The sequence below is a fragment of the Helianthus annuus genome, chromosome 15, assembly GCF_002127325.2.
Source record: "Helianthus annuus cultivar XRQ/B chromosome 15, HanXRQr2.0-SUNRISE, whole genome shotgun sequence".
Lineage (NCBI taxonomy): Eukaryota > Viridiplantae > Streptophyta > Magnoliopsida > Asterales > Asteraceae > Helianthus > Helianthus annuus.
In genome coordinates, this window is record NC_035447.2 from 79,477,182 (window position 1) to 79,489,562 (window position 12,381).

At 38.6% G+C, this 12,381-nt stretch overlaps 1 protein-coding gene across 1 annotated transcript; it reads right to left on the minus strand.

Moving 5' to 3' along the window:
- Nucleotides 1–10,828: 10,828 nt before the first annotated feature.
- Nucleotides 10,829–11,583, minus strand: LOC110913916. Its single transcript, XM_022158733.1, has 2 exons — nt 11,400–11,583; nt 10,829–11,304 (listed from the first exon to the last, which is right to left on the minus strand). The coding sequence occupies exons 1-2, from the start codon at nt 11,581–11,583 to the stop codon at nt 10,829–10,831; spliced, it is 660 nt and encodes a 219-aa protein (XP_022014425.1).
- Nucleotides 11,584–12,381: the final 798 nt, after the last annotated feature.

A 12,381-nucleotide genomic window follows, 5' to 3' on the forward strand; every position in this document is an offset into this window, starting at 1 on the left:
TTACCAATACCCAACCCGAACCCGACCCATTGCCATCCCTAGGAGCGAGTTGGGTCAGATGGAGCTGTCACATCAGTGAACAGTAGCGTGTACGGGTATTTATAAGGTGAGAGAGAGAGAGTAAGGCGGTGGAGAGTGCGAGGGTCGAATGGACATCCGGACGGATGTCCATCCGATCGGATGGTCATCCGGACAGATGTCCATTCGATCGAATGGTCATTCGACCAGTAGAGTTGTGCGAGTTATTTTTCCAACCTTCGTTTCATGCATTAAGCGTTGCGTTGTGTTTAAGCAAGTTGCGAGTATGCGTTTGAGTGTGTAAGCGTTGCGTTGAGATAACCACATAACATTAAACAAATAATCACACAATTAACACACATAATCACTAAGATACAGAAAAAGTAAATCTGCGTTTCGAGTTTGCGTTGCGTTTGCGTTGAGATTACGTTTAGTCCATCATGCGATGTGATATGCGATAAAATGCATGTAAATAGTAAGCGTTGTAAACTGCGTTTAGTTGTGATAACTGCGTTTTGAATAAGCATTATGAACGCGTTGTAACATATAGTTTAAAATATCGTTTAACCCATTGCGATAATCAAAATCTCGAGAGTACAAGTCAATTATGCAAGAGATGACAGATACAAGTAATGACCCGAAGAGTCGGGTTGTTACAGCCTCCCCTACTTTAGGGAATTTCGTCCTGAAATTAAGGCGCAGGCGTAACGAAGAGATGTGGATATTTAGCTTTCATATCACTTTCGAGTTCCCAAGTGAACTCGGCGTCGCGTTTGCCTTCCCAACGAACGTTCTCTATAGGAATGCGAGAGTGTCGAAGTTTCTTGGTCTCTCGGTCCATGATTTCTACTGGCTTTTCCGTAAAGGGTAGAGTTTCGTTAACTTGCAAATCCTCGAGAGGGACATGCAGGTTTTCTTCGGCTAGACACTTCTTGAGGTTTGAGACATGGAAAGTTGGATGTACGTTGCTGAGTTCCTCTGGTAATTCGAGTCGGTAGGCCACCTTGCCAATTCTTTCCAGAATCTTAAAAGGACCAACGTATCGTGGTGCTAGCTTTCCTTTCTTGCCGAATCGGATCACCCCCTTCCAAGGTGAAACCAGGAGTACTTGATCACCAACTTTGAACTCAAGGGGCTTGCGGCGTTTATCGACATAACTCTTTTGACGACTCCGAGCTTTCAAGAGATTGTCTCGGATTTGGAGGATCTTGTCAGTTGTTTCTTGTAGTAACTCAGGACCTGTAATTTGCGCACTCCGATCTCGTGCCATACAATAGGCAACCGACATTTTCTTTCGTATAATACCTCAGAGGGTGCCATTTGAATACTAGTGTGATAATTTTTGTTGTACGAGAATTCGACTAAAGATAAATGTGAATTCCAATTACCACCAAAATCTATAACGCACGAAAGAAGCATATCTTCAAGTGTGCGAATTGTGCGTTCAGTCTGACCGTCGGTCTGGGGATGGAAAGCGGTACTGAGATTAAGAGTAGTACCGAGAGTGGATTGGAATGTCTCCCAGAGACGCGAAGTAAGTCGACCATTGCGGTTAGAGATGATGTCACGAGGTGTCCCATGTCGACAAATGAATTCGTCGGTATAGATTCGTGCTAATCGTTCAACGTTATAGTCTTCTCGTATTGGTAGAAAGTGAGCGGATTTCGTAAGACGATTAACGATAACCCAAATGATATCGTGACCTGATGGCATGCGAGGGAGTTTCGTAATGAAGTTCATAGCTATACTATCCCATTTCCACATCGGGATCTCGGGTTGTTTGAGTAAGCCAGAGGGTCGTTGATGTTCGGCCTTAACTTTCGAGCAAGTTAGGCATTTCGAAACATAGAGAGCGATATCTTTCTTCATTCCTGGCCACCAATACCTGGCACGGAGGTCCTGGTACATCTTGTCGGCACCGGGATGAATGGAATATCAGGATTTGTGGGCTTCAGTCAGCAAAATCTCTCGGAGATTGTTGCGACTAGGAATCCAAATGCGATCGAGGTAGTGAAAAATACCATTAGGTTTATTCACCAGTTGGTTTTCGGTTCCAAGAATCCTTTCTTCTTTTAAAGTGCACTCAGTAAAACAAGTGTGTTGAGCGTCACGAATAAGAGCTTCGAGGTTGTGTTGGGCTTGAACGTTACGAACACTATGTAAATAACTTCGTCGGCTAAGAGTGTCGGCAACGACGTTTGCTTTGCCTGGTGGTAGCGTATCTCACAATCGTAGTCTTTGAGAAGTTCAACCCATCTGTGTTGGCGCATATTCAGCTCCTTCTGGTTCAAGATGTGTTGTAGGCTCTTATGGTCGGTGAAGACCGTACACTTGGTACCGTAAAGGTAGTGTCTCCAAATCTTAACGCAAAAATAACTGCACCGAGTTCAAGATCATGGGTTGTGTAGTTCTTCTCGTGGACTTTGAGCTGATGAGACGCGTACGTGATAACCTTGTCTCGTTGCATAAGAACACAACCAAGACCCATGTTAGAGGCATCGCAATAGACAACAAAGTCGTCGTTTCCATCGGATAGCGCGAGTACGGGAGCCTCGCAAAGCATAAGCTTAAGAGTTTGAAAGGCATCCTCTTGTTCGGTTCCCCAAACAAAAGTGTTGTCTTTATGCGTAAGAGAGGTGAGAGGGATGGCGATTTTAGAGAAATCAGTGATAGATCGACGGTAATAACCCGCCAATCCGAGAAAAGAACGAACTTCGGACGGGGTTTTCGGTGTAATCCAACTCTTAACTGTTTCAATCTTCGCGGGATCGACATGAATACCTTGACTGTTGACGATGTGACCGAGGAATTGAACCTCCTCAAGCCAAAATTCACACTTGGAGAACTTGGCATAGAGGCGATTCCCTTGGAGAAGTTCGAGAACCAAACGAAGAAGTAACGCGTGTTCGGCTTTTGACTTCAAATAGATGAGGATATCATCAATAAACACGGTGATGAAGCGTGTAGGATCGTTTTCGGACACGCACGAGTCGATCAGAAGAGTTTTACTCAGTTTGAACGGAGGAAACAGACAAACTGAGGTCAATTCAGCAAGAATACACTTTAAACTGTCAATTTGATTGATTAGAATGATGATTACAGCAATTCGACACTTCGGCAGCACTTCGTTGCAAAACCGGAACAACTAATTACATGATTTCGCTTGAGACACCCCTATTTACAGGCCTTGTGAATTCGCTTGAACTTGTTTCAAGCAAAATCAACATCATACACTTCAAGCGAAATCAGACAAAACATACAAGTGGAATTAGAAACCTGGTGATTTCGCTTGAACTTGATCTAGATCATTTCAAGCGGAATATCTTCTAACTACACTTTCTCGTTTTTCATGCCCTGATCTAACTAGCTCTATACAAGACTCGATACAAGATGAAGACGACAAACGGATGCACCAACAAAGTGGTCGAGAAAGGGTTTACACACGCGATTCATCAAATCCATGAAAACCGTGGGTGCGTTGGTAAGACCAAAAGGCATAACAACGAATTCGTAATGGCCATAGCTGGTGCGAAAAGCGGTTTTAGGGATATCTTCCTCCTGAATTCGTAGTTGAGATAACCAGAGCGTAAATTGATCTTAGAAAAACACGTAGCACCTTGCAATTGATCAAATAAGTCGTCGATTTGGGGTAGAGGGTAGCGATTCTTGATAGTAAGCTTATTGAGTTCCCTATAATCGATGCACATTCGGAACGATCTGTGACACCTGTGTCACTTCAACCGTCAAACAAATACCAAACCAATGAAATATTGTATTTCATACTTGGGATTGGTATAAATATGTGTATCGTTTGCACATATTAATTCTTGTTCAATTTCGGGCTTTAAATCGCTTTCTTGAAGGTTATACGCAATCTGATGCGTAAATATAACCAGTTTAATGCAACAAACACTCCGGAATAGTGAAATAGGCTTAAGATACCTTAAATAACCCTTACATAACTTAGAAATAAGTTTTGGATGGTTTGGTATGCCGAAATCAATTTTATTCACTTACAAGGACTAAATTTGACAAACTGCGAAAGTATGTCAATTTGTACTGTAACAGACCTTCTGGAACTTGATCATAAGTTAAACACACCCTAAATATCCTTTACATAGCTTAGAGATAGGCTTTGAGGTGTTCGGTGTGCTAAAATAAACTTTATGCCATTCAGGAACTAAAAGCGTCAAAAAGTGCATAAGTTTGCATTTTCGCGCATATCTTACGTTCTGAATATATCCGGACATCCAAAAATTTATGTAATAATTAAAATATTTTATTTTAGTGATTGGCATGATAAAATTCCATTCGTCGCGTAATTTGGATCGTTTTTGCGTTCATTACGATTTCCGTCGTAATTAACCGAACAACGCAACCGTACGACCAAACGAACCGACATCCGAGATGTTTTGAGCATATTTTAAGATCCCTATACATTAACTTTATTTTAGAGCCTTGAAATGGGGTTAACGGGACTTAAAAGTGCAAAAAAAAAATCAAGTTTTACAAGTGCAGGGGCCATTTTTGAAATTTCTGACTAGATTCAATGAACCTAGTCCAATTTTGAAGGGTTGATGGTTTTAACCCATGGTTTTGCAAAACCATGGGCTGGTATTTAATAGTTTATAAAATACTATGGGCCATTCTAGGGGTGCCCATGGTATTACAAAACCATGGGCAAATGTGTACGGTTGAGATTAAATCACGTTTTTCGACGAACGATCTTAACGGTTCAAGGAAATCTATAAATACCCACCCTCACTTTCTTCCCAAAGCACACTTGAATCTGATTTTGGCTCTCTAAGTTGAAGTTTATGCTTCATACCTGAGAGTAAATCGGATCAAGAGCTTGCGGGGACCTTTTATGTCGTTTGCTTTCCGTGATCCCTCTAGCTTTGTTCGGTTGTTGTTCAAGACTTCCAAGCACCCTCAAGTGAGTACAAAGACCCCTCTTTTACTGTTTTCCAAACATTTTGGGGTGAAACACATGTGCCTACTTGTTACTTTCATGTTTTTCGTGCTTTCACATCATATACTTGCTATGTTCATTAGTACATTATTAGTACATGATTTCATTATGTTTTTGCTATGTATGTCCATTGTGTGCATACTTAGTACATCATTTTACAAGACATTTTATGCTTTGTATCATGCTATGTATGTCCATCCGTCGCATACTTAGTACATTGTTTGTGCATTCTTACCTATGGTTTGGCTATTACATATTTCACTTGCCATACATGACATTTTGTTTACACATTACTTGATTGACATTTGACAACGGTTTAGACATGGGTAATTTACATTGGTGGTTTATGTGGGTAAGTGATTTGAGTAACGAGACATGTGTAATGTGATACAAGCATGGTGGATACGCCGCTGGTACTTCCTATATATAAGTGCTTGTATTATATTACATGGCGTAGCGTTATTTAAATCATTCATTTGGATTTATACATTTTTACACAAATAACATATTTTTCACAAGACATTGTTTTACAAAACAGTTTGTTTTATACAAACTCATTTTTTTTACTTGGTTATTCATTTAACCTTACTTCATTCTTTTTAACTATACATATCTATCATCGATTTTCAAACATTTTATAAAAGCAAACACTTAAACTGGATTCATGACAAGTTTTTGTTAAACATTTTCTTAAACCTAGGTCATGAATCCTATTTTTCATAAAACCTATGTACTCGCCGGCATTTTTATGCTGATGTATTTTCACATGTGTTTCAGGTACAATAGTTGATGATATTTGATGATGATATTGATGCATGCTCACATAGGATTGGACGAGGCCTTAGTGACATTAAAAGATGCAAGACTAGTTAATTTTTGTTATGTTTCTTTATTGTTAAGACATTGTAACTCATTTAATTCAATAAAACGAAATTTGTTTAATCCATGGTTGTGAAACAATGATTCTGTTACAACACTCCCCGACGTTTCCGCCACGTTTTGTTGTTTTACGTGGTCGGGGTGTGACACGATCCATCCTTCTTTTTCACGAAAAGGACAGGTGCGCCCCATGGAGATGTGCTAGGGCGTATGAAGCCTTTATCAAGTAATTCCTGGAGTTGACTAGAAAGTTCACGCATTTTAGACGGAGCGAGGCGATAAGGGGCTTTGGCGACAGGGTTAGCTCCAGGAATGAGGTCGATATGAAAATCTACATCACGAGACGGGGGTAGACCTGGCAAATCATCGGGAAAGACACTAGGAAAATCACGAACCACAAGTACCTTTTCCATTGGCTTCCTGTGTCACACCCTGACTTTTGCGGAAGCGTGATTATGGTGTGACTTTCTTAATATCATTGCAATCAATCATAACAACAACTATATGATAAAAACCCTAGATTGTCATCCGTTAGATAAGTTTAAAAACATCACAAACATCATTGTTTAAACAAAGACTTCAAATTTAAGTTTTACAAACCATACGAATTGTTTAGAGTTCTAGAAGGACTCATCAAAAGACTCTAAATAGAATCAGGCTTTGGAAGATGTGTCTCATCCAGGAATAAGACACACAAACCAAACCCTAGGACCACGGATGACATCCTTTATTCTTAACACAACTTGAAACTTCCAACGCCCGCCAGATCCACTTTTAACTCCCTGAAATACATGTATTTTGAAAACATCAACAAAAGTTGAGCGAGTTCGTGTGTGTGTATGAGTAAACCTTTGAAATCATTGTAAGTATGTATGTAAGTTTGTAAATCCCGATATGAAAACAACAAGAAAAAACAGATCATTAATGATTTGCAAGGCCATTAATATGTGTGACGTGATGCAGGAACACTCAAACCTAGCAGACTTTGCACCCGGCTTCCGGCTGTAAGACATAGTCAACCCATGGGCCAAACCCTGGTCCAACATGGGCAGGGCTCGCTACACCCAAATAGATCTATCACTCATGTCCCTCGGTCCTACAACGAGGATTGATGGTCTTAAGCGTCATACCCACCACTCACATGATCTAGCAGTACCCTTCCTTAGCTAACCATACCAAATAATAACATTTGTAAACAGTTGTAACATGTACTTCAACCCCGAAGTTATAAAACTGAAAATAGTTAAAAGAAAAGGGGGTCACGAAACTCACAGTCTTGCGTCTTCAATCACCGTAACTCAAGCTCCTTCTGGTAAACACGACTACCTACAACGTACTATGATCTATTAGACGAGCGGGTCGTGCCTTGACTTAGTATTGATGTCTTTGAGTTACGATTCTTTTGTTTCTTTAATATTATTCCAGTTATATAATTATTCGCTAAAATAATTAATATTTTAACTTAAATTATATTTATAAAATTTGGAATAATTGTTAAACAATTATTTGAATTTATTACATCCCAAGTATTTATACTTGTATATCCTTCCCAAGGGGATGGGGGTATTTGTATTCGTATTCTTATACTTGTATATTTTTGCCATGTATTAGGGTCGTATTCCGGTGTGTAATTACACGTACGAGAATACGCATTTTTATTGTATTCATTAAGTATTCTTATACTTAATCTCGTATTAATTTTTCCGGAATATTATCTTTAATAAAAGTCCACCAATATATACTTCCAAAATATATATTGTAATAAATATTATTTAAAAAATTATTTATAATTTTTCTTTTGGCCAAAAATATTTGTATTCACTTATAAGTTCCAAAAATTAATATATTTTCAAGTCCAACTTGGAAAATATATATAAATCATTTTTCTCCAAAAATGACATATTTCATATTTACTTGAGAAAATATATCTTTCATCCATAAATATTGGATTTCATGTTTGTGTAAGAAAATATATATTTCTTAAAAATAATATATCTTCTAAAAATTTCAAGAAAAATATATATTTATACTTGCCAACTAATATATTTTTCTCTTGTCAAAATATGATATATTCTTGTAGTATTTGTAAAAGTCATATTTTCATTTCCTTGTGTCCAAAATATCATTTACCCAAAATATACTTTGTGAATAAATTTCCGGAATATTTTGTAAGTCTTATTTCATAGTTCGGTTTTCACCAATATTTTGTGCACAATTTGTATATTTATTCCTTGGAATTTTGGTAATATTTTGGATTGAAATTCTTGGGTATTTTGATGTGTTATATTATTTCAAGTCCTAAAATAATATAACAAATACACAACGTATACAAGTAATCACACACATGGTGTCTTCTAAATAAATATTTCCTAAATACATATTTAGTCACTTTTATTTATAAAAACCAACCTCCAATATTTATATTTTTGTAACCAAAATTTATGTCAAAGTTTTGTAACAATTTATGGTTTAAAATACACTTGTAAATACTTGTTTAAAAATATTTTTCTAAGTGTTTAGATTTTTAGAAAATTTTGCCATAGTTTCCCCTAAAAATGGAGGTTTCCATGCTTTCAAGCATATCATTTTCTTTTGTAAAAATCATCACAATCAATCCACAATCAACAATAAACAACCTTTACTTACCAATTTGCCAAAAACAAGTAATAATCTACCACTTCTTGAACTTGAATATTTGTAAAAATTTGTAGGAACTTACTAGTGTTGTTAGTAAGCCTTGTTGTCCTTTAAAGTGTGATTAATTCTTTAAAAACTTCATTTTTAAAGAATATAGATGTTTACAACTTCAAATCATGTTTTCTAAAAATACTTCTTTATGCATTCTTCTCGTTACACAAGTGCTTCTACACTTGTTTAACCACTAAAAATAAGATTTGTTTATGTAATAACCAAGATCTAGCAAGACTTATATTTTTAACTTGGTTTCTTTAGAAATCATCCATAAATCTTTAGATCTACAAGTGTTACTACTCACTTTGATCATTATTTTTCAAGAAATCATGGTATTCTTTCAAGTTCATGATCCATGTGTGGATGATCTATCATCCTACCATATTTCTACTTTCTCATCTTGCTAGATTATGTTTTTAATCATGATCTAGCAAGATCATATGATGATCTACATCATATATATGAATAAACAACAATCATCAAGTAAATCAACACAAAACAACTTAGTTTCTTCATTAAACATGCTTATGTTCAAGTTTCATCTTATGTATCTTAGTGTTCTTCAAGATTATAAGTATAATTCTTCTTTAACCACTCAAAATAGAAGTAATCTAGCAAGATCAAGACTCTTACCACTAGCACAAGGCTAGGGACGATCAAGAGAAGTTATGAGATGGATAAAAGCAAATGAGAGAGGTCCTTCCACTTCCACAAGCTCCTAGCTTCTTTGTATGATCTCTAACACCTTTGTAAGTGTGTAGAATGAATGGAAGTGAAGTGATGGTGGTGGTCTTCGGCCGAGAACACAAGAGAGGGAGAGAGGAGTGATGGTGTGTTATGAGAAATGAGATCAAGAACTCACAAGACCTTCTTATAATCCAACTTCAAGATTAACCTTTGGTTTCTATGTTTAGTAAAGTGTATGCATATCCATTTTAATATTGCAACAAAATCAACAAGGTGGGTCCCTTGTTGGGCCGTATATAGGTGGGGGGGGGGGGTCTAGAGTAGGCTTAAACTAGATTGGTTAATGATTAGTTGAAATCCAAGTATTAGTTACGTGTTTTAGTTATTAGATATTTGTATTGGGTGTTATGATGTTCGGGGACCATAACTAGATTGGAAATGTTAAAACAGTGCTTCTAGTGTAAATTTGGTGTTTCAGGTAGTGTCCGGTTATTCGGTTGGTTACTGGTTCGTTAAGGTGCCAAACTTTGCAATTTAGTGTGCTTTATGTACCTTTTTTGTGACACTTTTGATTCCCGACACTTAGGAAAGCATTCAGGACCATTTAACCATGTTTCTGCATAAAATTAGATTGTTAAAATGCTGATTTTTGCTGAATTTAGCACCTTGGGTGAGTTTTAGGCACTTTCCGGCACCTAAACTATCACTAGAAAGGCAGTTTTGTGATCCTTACTTTCCTACACACTATACTAGTGCAATACTTAGTTTCTGGCTCATTCTATGACTCAATGCACCGTCTGTCTATGTGCTGAGTTCCGTCAGCACTTTCCTGATTTATCAGATAACTGTGCTAACTGTACTTAATGCATCATTTGAGGCAATAAAGCTTTCATGCAATATTGGTATGACATTAAATAATGTATGATGCTCATGTATGTATATGGCAGTAATCAGAAAGCAGTTAATTGCAAATTTAGCACAGTCATTAAGCACTAATCATGGTTAATTAATTGTACGGATACCTGAATTTTTGACACTTGTCACATCCTTCCCTTTTCCTTCTCTGCTACTACAATGTGTGCTAAGAAAGCCATGTATTCCTTTCGGAGATACTTGCTTGCTTGTATGCACGACATGAGTTTCAATTCCTTCGAAGATACTTCGCCATAGACACATAGTTGACCACCATTTGAAGAGAGAAACAGATCATCTTTCCGAAACAAACGACTTCAACACGATTTTCATGAAGAAAATCCATGCCTACTATGATATCGAACCTACCAAGTTGCATCGGGATAAGATCGATCGGGAAAACATGATTGTTGAGTTTGAGAGTCAATCAAGAAGAACAGAACTGATGGTTCTTCCGGTGGCAATTTCTACGTCGAACGTCGTTGGGAGGTTTGTGCATTTACGGTTTAGGAGCTTTTCGAATTCAAATGACACAAAACAGTTATCGGCTCTAGTATCAAATAAACACGAAGCATAAATACCGTTAACGAGAAACGTACCACTGACAACATTGTTGTCTGTATGAGCCTGGCGGACATTGATGTAGAAGGTTCTTCTGCAGGCTGCTTGTTATGGTTGCTGCTGTTGCTGTTGTGGTTGTTGTTGTTGTTGCTGCGGTGGTTGCTGCGGTTGTTGTTTAACCACGCGATTCGGGCAGACATTAGCAAAATGATTCGGGTCACCACAAGAGTAGCAGGATCGTGCATGAGCTACGGGCGCAGGAGCTGCTTGGCTACCCTGAGGAGCGGGGAGTGGAACTGGCAGTGCGGGAGGAGCTTGAGCTTGAGCTTGTTGAAGTGGGCCAGTGCGACAGTTCGCTGTGAAATGTCCATAGTGGTTGCAGTGGACACAGAAACGGTAAGCTATCCCAACTGGGTGATGATAGGTGCAAGTAGGGCACAGAGGATGAGGACCGGTATACGCACGCTTAGCAGGCGGTGCGTTGGTTACAGGTGCTGCCACTTGGCGGTTTTGATTGGTGACAGGAGCAGCATTGAGAGGAGCGGTGGTAGTAGCATAGTTCTTGTTTTTGTTACCTTGCGATTCTGGCGTGAAGACTTCGAGACTTAAGGTGCTAAAGTGTCGGTAGCGGGACTAGCGGTTGCTTGATTCAGACTCTTGGTTGAGGTTTTGAAATAACCAGCCAAAACTCGCTTATCATTGATCTCAGCTGTGAGTTGGTAAGTTTCCTCAATGGTAGTAGGTTTAGCTGCTTGAACAAAGTCAGCTACACAGTCGGGTAGAGCGCGAATGTACTTCTTGATCGTGATATCCGGAGTTGTCACTTGTGTCATACCCCCCAAATTCCACAAGCGGAGTATCATCGCAGGAGGCGTGACATGACCAGGATCAAGCCACCAATCATATTGAACAATATAGTAAAGTAAATAAAAGTTCAACCACACAATACAATTGGTGTTCAAAACAAGTTATTCAAGTTTAAGTTCATCAGCGGAAGCATAAAATGTAAAAACCAAAATATAAGTCATAAGTTCATAAAGTTTAACATGGCACACAACAGTCCATGTCCCACAACGACTTCTCCTGCTCGTGCAAGCTCCAGCTAAGCATCTAACGACCTGCAAGGCATGTAACAACGAGTCAACAACAAAGTTGAGCGAGTTCACAGTTGGTTGTCTAGTTTAAAGTTGTTTTCAAAAATCATAGCCATTTGAAAACCAGTAGTTAATTAGTTCCTTGTTTCCCAAACCATAACCAGTGGGGGGGGGGCTACCCCATGTTGTAAACCACTAGACCGTTACCATATCGACAACTGACTAAGGAAGTTGTGCCCTACGTCAATGTCTATCATCATTGACTAAGTGCCCAGATCCATTAGTACACGCCCGTCCTACCGGCATGGTGTGAGGCTTGTCAACCCTAATAGCGCTATTAACTAATGACCCGCTCGCCATTGGCCCGGCGATTAAGTCGATATAAAAATGAGGGACTTCATGATAGAGTTTTGTCTAGTAAGTTATTTGTTGTCGTCCTTCCCAACTGAGGACGGAGGTACGTACTCTACCCAACCGAGAATACGCAGGTTATATGTGGTCGTCCTTCCCAACCGAGGACGGAGGTACATATTCTGTTAGAGGTGAATATGTAGGTTTCGTTTTAGC

What these genes read in the sequence shown, in the direction of transcription:
- LOC110913916 (XM_022158733.1), bottom strand. Translation starts at nt 11,583, where the DNA reads ATGATACTCCGCTTGTGGAATTTGGGGGGTATGACACAAGTGACAACT. An exon ending in TGATAAGCGAGTTTTGGCTG is followed by an intron (nt 11,305 to 11,399) that starts GTTATTTCAAAA and finishes TCTTCACGCCAG; the next exon opens with AATCGCAAGGTAACAAAAAC.